Source organism: Gossypium arboreum, chromosome 1, assembly GCF_025698485.1.
Source record: "Gossypium arboreum isolate Shixiya-1 chromosome 1, ASM2569848v2, whole genome shotgun sequence".
NCBI classification, from domain to species: domain Eukaryota; kingdom Viridiplantae; phylum Streptophyta; class Magnoliopsida; order Malvales; family Malvaceae; genus Gossypium; species Gossypium arboreum.
The window spans coordinates 70459720-70468281 of record NC_069070.1 but is presented as its reverse complement, the minus strand read 5'-3'; the positions used below and the strand labels follow the sequence as shown (position 1 = coordinate 70468281).

The 8562-nt window shown below is 33.0% G+C and overlaps 1 protein-coding gene across 17 annotated transcripts; it reads left to right on the top strand.

Annotated features, from left to right (window-relative positions):
- Nucleotides 1-228: 228 nt before the first annotated feature.
- On the top strand, nucleotides 229-7615 carry LOC108483421 (CBL-interacting serine/threonine-protein kinase 9-like). Of its 17 annotated transcripts, none has more exons than XR_008283376.1 (13): nucleotides 249-1230; nucleotides 1316-1344; nucleotides 3223-3339; nucleotides 3422-3507; nucleotides 4291-4375; nucleotides 4602-5437; nucleotides 5526-5638; nucleotides 6034-6057; nucleotides 6241-6331; nucleotides 6858-6911; nucleotides 7013-7138; nucleotides 7216-7303; nucleotides 7420-7615. XR_008283376.1 is itself a non-coding variant. In XM_053028949.1 (8 exons), the coding sequence occupies exons 4-8, from the start codon at nucleotides 6317-6319 to the stop codon at nucleotides 7434-7436; spliced, it is 297 nt and encodes a 98-aa protein (XP_052884909.1). In that variant the 5' UTR covers nucleotides 5290-5437; nucleotides 5526-5638; nucleotides 6034-6057; nucleotides 6241-6316; the 3' UTR covers nucleotides 7437-7615. The 17 variants fall into 17 exon arrangements, 4 of the variants coding, with proteins under 4 accessions (XP_052884909.1, XP_052884908.1, XP_052884910.1 ...); XR_008283373.1 differs by having other exon boundaries at nucleotides 3216-3339; XR_008283378.1 differs by having other exon boundaries at nucleotides 250-1140.
- Nucleotides 7616-8562: the final 947 nt, after the last annotated feature.

Genomic DNA, 8562 nt, shown 5'->3' with positions numbered 1-8562 from the left:
GGTTGAGTTCATGTTATCTAATTATATATTATCATGTAATATTTTAATCAAAAGTTAATAATATTAACTATTTGGATTAATTAATAATATTAAAATATATAGACTAAATGATATTAAAATTAAAGTATATACAAAAAAATTGAAATTTAAATATATTAGAGAGACCAAATTAAAATTTAACCATTTTAGTAAATAATAATAATAATAAAAAAGAAAAAAAAAAGAAAGAAAAAATTGTTGGGCTGCATACTTACCACAAAAGATATGAATTACCGTCGTTTTCATAAAAAAAAAACGCCACAAACATCTCCCTTTACTTTCCTCAATTCAATTTACCCCCGAATGTCTTTTATCTTTCTCCTTTTACTTTGGTTTCGAATTTTTACTCTATTTGACATGAGAGAATTTCTAAGCCTTTTGCGGCGGAAGCCAGGGCCTGTGTGAAGGCGTTGAGGTTATGCTCCGATCTAGATGTACAAAACCTGAAGGTGGAGGGGGACTCTCTAACGGTGAATAAGAAGGCGCCGACTACAGATGACACAGATTCCTCAGAAATAACGGGATATATGGAAGATGTGAAGAGACTAAGTAAAGTTTTTCGAAGCTGTACCTTTTATGCATGCGAAAACATCGGCCAACGAAGCAGCGAACTAGTTAGCCAGAGAAGGCCTTCAACAAGAACAAGAATTATTTTTGAGGAATGGGATTCCACAGGTTGCGGCGATTCTGGTTGAGCGAGACCGCAGTTTGTTGGACGCCCCGGACTGAAGAGCTCTGGTCGATGAAGGAAAGGGAAGCAGCAGGAGTTCTGTTCGTCGCGTTTCCCTGGCAGATGAGTAGTTTCTCCTGGGTTTGTTGCTTCTGTCATTTCTACTGATATGCTAGAATGTTTATTTTTTCTGCGTATTTTGAAATCTTTATTTTTAGTTAACTTTTGGGGACAATCCCATGAGTTGGTGTGTTTATGCTAATTATTCTGGTAGCCCAATCGCCTTGTCTTGGGCTTGATTTACCAATTATCAATATAACACCATATACTTAAAGTGAACGATGTTCGATGCCCGTAATCGATGGCTTTTTTCATGTCCACTTCATATGCCAAGTACTTTTCGTTAACAAAAATATTAGAGAGAAGCGCAAGTAAAGTAGAGAAAAATCGCGCTACCACTGCCTTTACACCCCATTTGTTTGCATTTCTCGATTACACCATATCTATGTTTCTATATAGAAGTATATTTATATATTTTCCTTAAAAAAGTATATGTAAACAAATTTTTTTCTTTGTTATTACTGATGAAAGGCCTTACATCTGCAGACTGTCTCTCAACTTTGCTCCAATAGGAGGTAATGTCTGGTTTCTTATATATTTTTTTCTTTGTTTTTTGTATCAAATTCTTCGTCCCTTTTAGGAATTGACTTTATGAGTTTTTCTTAAACACCAGTTTCCAGACTCTTCTGGATATCATCCCCATTTTAGACAATTACTGTAGCCACTTAAAACTTTTCACATATCCTAACAAATAGTCCATAGGCTTTTGGCTAAGAATTCAATAATCTTTCATGGTCTTGCCTGTTTGATACTTGTTATTCAGTTATGATAAATATTTTGTCAAGATGATTATGATGTTGATGATGTTTTGGCTGATATAAAGCCCTTTGCTTTTAACGCTACAAAGAAACCTGCTTCTGCTGTATCTCATGGTAAATAATGATTTCCTCTCTTGATTTTTGTACTTTTGTTATTATGTGTTACTTTTTTTTTCTTGGTAGAAATTAACCTTTTCCTTCATTGCTAATCTTTCATTTTTATTCTTCCTATAATAATTTTGAGGGTTTAATTGGGTTAGATCATTGATTAATTGCTGGTGACATTTTTTTTTTGTTATATTGCTCAACAGTTGTTGACTTCTTGTAGAATTTTCCTTGCTTATTTGGTTATTTGATAAAATAGAATTAGGCTTCTTGAATACTTTGGCTAGTATTTTCAGTTGAAATTTTGTTAAATCTTTTTATTTTTTATAATTGTTCTTTATTTTCCAGCTTTTTCTAGATGTTTCTCTGGTTATACATTTATACACACACACATATATATATATATAAGCTTTTCCTTTTAATTCTCTTTTTTTTTCCTTTCTGTATTTCTTTGCTTTATCTACTTTAGAAAGTCAAATATTTTTCCTTTAGCCCTTTAAGATTTTTGGTTTTAAGCCGAAACATTACATGAAAAAGATACTAGTAGAAGTTTTATCATGAAGCTTTAGCAATTTAAAGCTTCTTCAACTTGAGTAAATGAAGATCTGTATTAATAATGAGATCTTGTATAAGCACATATCACCTGATATTGTAATCCTGGGTTTTTGTTCTTTGAATATTGTTAAAATTAACTTTGAAATCTTATATTTTTTCTGTTTATTAAAAATATATTTATATTGAAATTGAACTTTTCTGTTGTTTGCTAATCACGTTGAACAATATCTCTCCTCATCTTCTTGATTTTTCTTCTTAGAGAATCTTGTTGAAGAACAATACTGGACAAACTTCTGTATTGGATTCATTATGAAAATCATTTGTGTCATTTACTACTAATATTTATACATCAACCACATTTTCTTGTGAACATGCAAAATAGAATTTCTATTATTATTATTATTGAATATATTTTTTATGCATGTGTGGAAGTGATTCCTTGTTAATTGTTATTCTATATCCAAAATGTCGGTCCTATCAATTCTCTTGCATTCTGCATCCTAGTTAAGTTCATCTGATAAATGCTACAGACAACTGATTTTTTTCATCTTTGAACCACTCTCTGTTTAGGAGGAAAAAAAATGATGTAACGGATTGAGCCATGTTCGATCTTGTTTCACGCTAAGCGCTTATATAAAAGTATACAGGGCCACTACCCTTATTATCCACTTTTGTCTATTAAACAAGGTTTTTCACTAGTTATAGGTGGTTTCAACATTTATGCTTAGGGAAAATATTCTGTCTTTTTCAATGTCTTTTTAAATGTTTGTTTAAAGTAAAATAGGATGGTCAAGGTAAAAGATTTTTCAGTTAATATAGGATAAATTTGAAAATGTTTTGGTTAAGGAGTGACAAATTTTGCCTTCTACATGATGTTCAAGATACTGTGTAAATTTAATTTAAATTCAGAGTATTCAACAAGTGATCTGATAAAAAACACTTAATATGTGGGACTGATCTTATTTGAGGGAGAAGAAGGTGCCCTCTCGATGACAACTAGGTTACGATCAGCAAGCACGTCAAAAGGCTTTCCTTTAATCTATTGTTTCAGTTTTCGTTCAGTAGGCACGGAAACAGCTTGCAAAGAGGATGGTTCGTATTAAACTGTGTTGTCTTACTCCACTTTAAAAGTAATAAATTCCTTTGTTACTGATAAAATATCCTAATATTGCAGGAGTATCACATCAGAGTTTTAGGCTCGAGGTTAATGTTATGGACTATGGTTTTGAACCAACTGATACACCAAGAACTGATAGATCGGTAAACTTCGAAATTACTTTTCTATACAATCTCGATCATGATCTTGCCTGTCCATTTGTTTCTTGCCTATAGAATGATACAACCGTAGGATGCTCCCAAATCCCATTAGCCTTTTGTTTTATGCAGTATTAAAGTTGCATTAATCTATGTTATTCGGACACTTCATTTTTCTTAAAATACTCGTATCCGACACATATTTGGACCATGATTTTGAACCAACCAATATGCCAAGAACTGATGAGTCAATAAACTTAGAAATTCCTTTTCTGTATAATCTTTGATCATTATAATCAGCCTGTCGATTTATTCCTTGCCTATAGAATGATGCAATTGCAGGATGCTCTCGAATTTGATTCCCATTAGCTTGTTGCTTTATGCAAGCATTACAGTTGCAAAGGAATAATTGAATAATATTCTTTATACTTCCAAATTAACACCCTAAACCATTATGTTATTTAGACTCTTTATTTTTCCTAAAGTACTTGTATCAGACATATATTTGAAAATAAATACGGGGCATTGTAAACTTTGAAAAATTTGAGAATATCCATGCCGGGCACATACTTATATTTAATGTACATAGTCCGAGCTCACTTTGTTCCATAAAATAAGTTTAGCTCAGGCATATTTGAGATAAATAATAACAAATTGTTTCAGTGTGCTAACCTGTATTTATCTAAAAAAATAATACTGAGTGGTGTTCAGTTCCGCGGTGCTGTTGGTATTAGGTTTTTTCTCTGTTCAGTTAAATGTGAACTTTTCCATTGACATGTTTTGGTGTAGGGATGATGCAGGGCGACTTGTACGCACTGAGAGACTAAGAACCAAAGACATCACCCATCCAGTGAAAATGAAGAATTACTGGCAGGTATTATATATTACAGCAAATAATCTACTGAGTTGATTTAAAAAAATTGTATTCCCGAAGATGTAAGTCGGTGATAGTGAAGAACTACTCATTTGCAACAAAGGTTTTAGGCTATATACATACTCTGAACTGGTTTTTTTCCCCTTTTTATGGCTTCCCTTTTCCAATTTCATTGACTCATTGTGCTATTAGTCACTTATTTTCTTGTTTAAAACTCAATCTTTAGGGAGGAGTCTGCCTGGCATTTGCTGATGAGGTACTGTGCTGGCTTTACGGAACAGTCAAAGAGAGTAAGATTCTAATTTCCATTTCCACAAGCACAATCTTGCCCTGATGCGATTACTAATCACGTTGAACAATCGTAGTCATTGACAGACTTATTTGTTAGTTTGTAATTCAGATAGTTCAAATACAGGATCAAAGCAAAGAGGATGGTTTATATTTTTACTAACTTTGATTTTGCAGATGAACATCACACATGATAAAGTTCCCCAAAGTTCAGCCTTTGTTTGTAAAGGAAAACCCCCCAACTTGGTAGATTCATAAGTTAAAAAATTGTCCTTTGGTAATTAGATTTAAATAGCTTCCATTTTAGTGTATTGATGAAACTCGTGAGAGGTAGATGCTATTTCTGCTGTGCTTTTCTAGAAGCATTATTGCTACTAATACAAGTTCCAAATATTAAACTTCAATGGTTTCTAAAAGTAGGAGTTACTATTTAAATTGTTAAGAATTTTAATATTTAATTAAACTTAAATTAAAAAAAAAGATTGTATCTTTTTCTGTGGATCTGCTTTGTCTCCTGAGGAAAAGGTTAGATTAGATGAAACCCATTTTTCTGTTGAGTAGTTATCTTTTTTAATAATTATATCTTTGAATTGCGTATGTGTTTTATTGTGCTGAAAGGTAAACTCGTATACTGATGATATTTTTGCAAGTACTAAAATTTCTCGTTAAACGATTCTTTTTGGTGTTAAAAGTTTCATGATTGATGAAATTAGTCTTGACAACCATGGGTGTTGTGATGGTCTTAAAACTGGCAGAGTCAGGGTATTGGATAATGTGAGTCTTACTCTTTTCAGCTCAAGTGTGCTAGTTTTTCAAGTTGGTAATGTTACTTTTGCAAATAATTAACTTCTTTCTCTTGCAGGCATCAAAGCTCTTTGATTATTTGGCAGAGGGTTAGTGAAGCACAGAATATAGCCATAAAATTAGGTGGACAAGTCATTGGTCACACATGGCTTTTAGAATCAATTGCAGCATGTAAGTTGCAGCCTTTTGTCAACTAAATAAATAATGATGATTGAATTTTTTTAGCTAAAGAATGACCAATAACTTAATAGACTAGTCCTGTTTTAGAAGGTAGAACTTGCTATTTCTTTGTATATCTATATTGTAATAGTCATATGAGCTCTTTTGAGTTTGGCAGCAACTAATTGAACTTGGATGGGGCATTTTCATCATTACATGAGCAAAGTTATTTTTGACTTGTACAATACCATTATAACAGCCATGAACTGGAATTACATGTGATATTAGTAACTTGTACCAGCCCTTAAGGCTTCGACTTTACTTGAAACAGGAATTACATGTGATCTTTGGTAATTTTGCCCGATAGAATTAAGTTAATTTTATGGTTCTATCTTTAATTAATGCAGGACTGAGCAATGCTTCCTTTACAGGTTAGTTTCCTGTTTCTTTGTCATGGATGGATGTATTTATTGGAATATGGGACTAAGTAACTTAATACAAAGAAATTTTACATTTGTTTTTCTATGCCTTTTAGATCACCTCTAATTTTAGCATGACAAAAGCCCTCTCTGCTGGGTTTTTTCACCATTGTTGCTGCTATCGCTTTCATTTAGGTGTCAACTTTATTGACAGCAACGTGGGAAATAAGAGCTCGTCAGAAAGGGTGGAGAGAAAAGGTCGCCAAATCTAATGCGCAGACACAAGGTAACCTCTAGTTTGTCTAAACCATCCACCATGGCCTGATAGGAAGAAAATTAGTAGAAAACGTGTTTCTTTCCTTCTTTCTTTTCCACCGTTCAGTGCTCTGCGACATGTTCTGTCAGTTCTGGACCGCGAAACAGAATTTTATAGTCATCATGAATTTTAGAGTTAATATTATAGGCAATCTAATTTAACATTGTAGTAAACATTATATTTGATAATTTTGGATACGATATATAAGAAAAACGATTAAAATACAACATGATATGAACATCTCAAACAATAATTTGTATGGCGAAAATGGTAAAATTTCCATATTAAGAAGATATGATGGAATTCGTATGGCGAAACGGTAAAATCCATTTATAAACCAATAATTTGTATGGGAAAATGGTTGAAACAGATGGTCAAGGCATTTAGTTGGCAGTAACATCTTATAAATGTTAACTATCAATAATGGAGGAAAAGATAGAAAGCTCCATGTCTAGTAGTATAATCTTTTATTTTCTTTGACACGTTGAAAATGTAGGAGGATGGGTTGCTTCACACTGGTTGCGGGACTCCAAATTATGTTGCTCCGGAGGTTTTCACTCATGAACTCAGAAAATAATTAGCTGTATTGCTGCAACTCTTCTTCTTCTTTTTTTGCTTTTTCATTCTGGTATCTAATATTTTTATTTTCAGGTGCTCAAAGATAAAGGTTATGATGGTACATCATCTGATATTTGGTCTTGCGGAGTTATTCTCTTTGTTCTCATGGCTGGTTATTTGCCTTTTGATGAGCCAAGCCTTATAGGCTTGTATAAGAAAGTAAGTACCCTCCAGATTTGGCCAGTCTTTTTAGATGAGAACTTCATAAAAATTGTTTGTACCTTGATAAATTTCAGATCTGGGAGGCTTCTTTCAGCTATCCATCATGGTTTTCATCTGGTGCTAGGAATTTGATTAAGCGTATTCTTGATCCAAACCCTTACTGTAAGTTTCAAATTCAATTCATCCTATGAAAATTTGTGATTACATGCAATCTTTGATCACAGTATAAGCTTTAGCGTCTGCATTTTGGTTGAAATTTTGCATGTTCTTTTTGGCAGCGTATAACTATTCCTGAAATTCTACAAGATGAATGGTTCAAGAAAGGGTACAAGCCACCAAAATTTGAGCAAGATGAGGATGTAAATCTTGATGATAATATCTTATATTTTACATGGTTATGATTTAAGTTCTTATTTCATTGATATCTTTATATTTAATTTAATTTTTATTATTTATTTTAGTTTTGATTCTAAATTTTTATTTTATTTTAATATTTTTAGTTAAAATTTTAATAGAAAATTTAATTTGATAATGAATTTTAATAGAAAATTTTTATATTTATATCATGGATATTATTCTTCTCAATATTTTGATAATGAATTTTAAATTTTTTATATTTTTCATGACGTTTTTAGGTAAAACGCTGCTAAAGGTCATGATCTTTAGTGGCGTTTGTGGGTAAAGCGTCGTTAAAAGTTATGACATTTAGTGGCGTTTGTGGGTAAAGCGTCGTTAAAGGTCATCACATTTAGCGGCGTTTGTGGGTAACGCGCATGACCTTTAGTGGCGTCATCTATAGTAGCATTTTTTGCGGTGTTTGTAAAAATGCCGCAAATAGTTTTAGCGGCGCCTAAAGACCTTAAAAAACGCCGCTAAAAGTCAATTTTGCTGCAGTGTTAGTACTCGGGGTGCCTCCCTAGAAGCGCTTATTTATAGTCTAAGCTCGACTTACCTCTCTGATGTGTGATTATGGTGGATCGAGGAGTTTACACTCCTCATCCCTGTTATAAATTTTATCAACATAAGATTTAAGACAAGTACTATTTACCTTGAACGTGCCGAATTTGGGATGATGTACCTTAACCGTACCATATGGAAAGATGCTAGTTACCGTAAAAGGGGTTTTTTCATTCGGTTCAGAAGTGGCGATTCGAGGATCTATTGCATCTAGTAGTACTTTCTCTCCAACTTGAAGTTGATTTTTGGAAGAATTAGGCTCATCATGGCGTGGTTTTGGTTTATCGTGTTTTCTCGATTTATGTGTCCACCATCCATTTGGCTCCTTGATTTGTAACCTTCATTCTACATGGATAGGTTCTTTGTTGTTGCTTAGCTTATATATGTTTTTCGGACCTGTTTCCTGCAAAGAAGGTTGCACCATATGGTTAGTTTTAGCCGGATGATTTGTACAGTCACCTTTG

What these genes read in the sequence shown, in the direction of transcription:
- LOC108483421 (XM_053028948.1), top strand. An exon ending in CAAATTATGTTGCTCCGGAG is followed by an intron (nt 6,912 to 7,012) that starts GTTTTCACTCAT and finishes TTTTATTTTCAG; the next exon opens with GTGCTCAAAGATAAAGGTTA. An exon ending in TTATAGGCTTGTATAAGAAA is followed by an intron (nt 7,139 to 7,215) that starts GTAAGTACCCTC and finishes GATAAATTTCAG; the next exon opens with ATCTGGGAGGCTTCTTTCAG.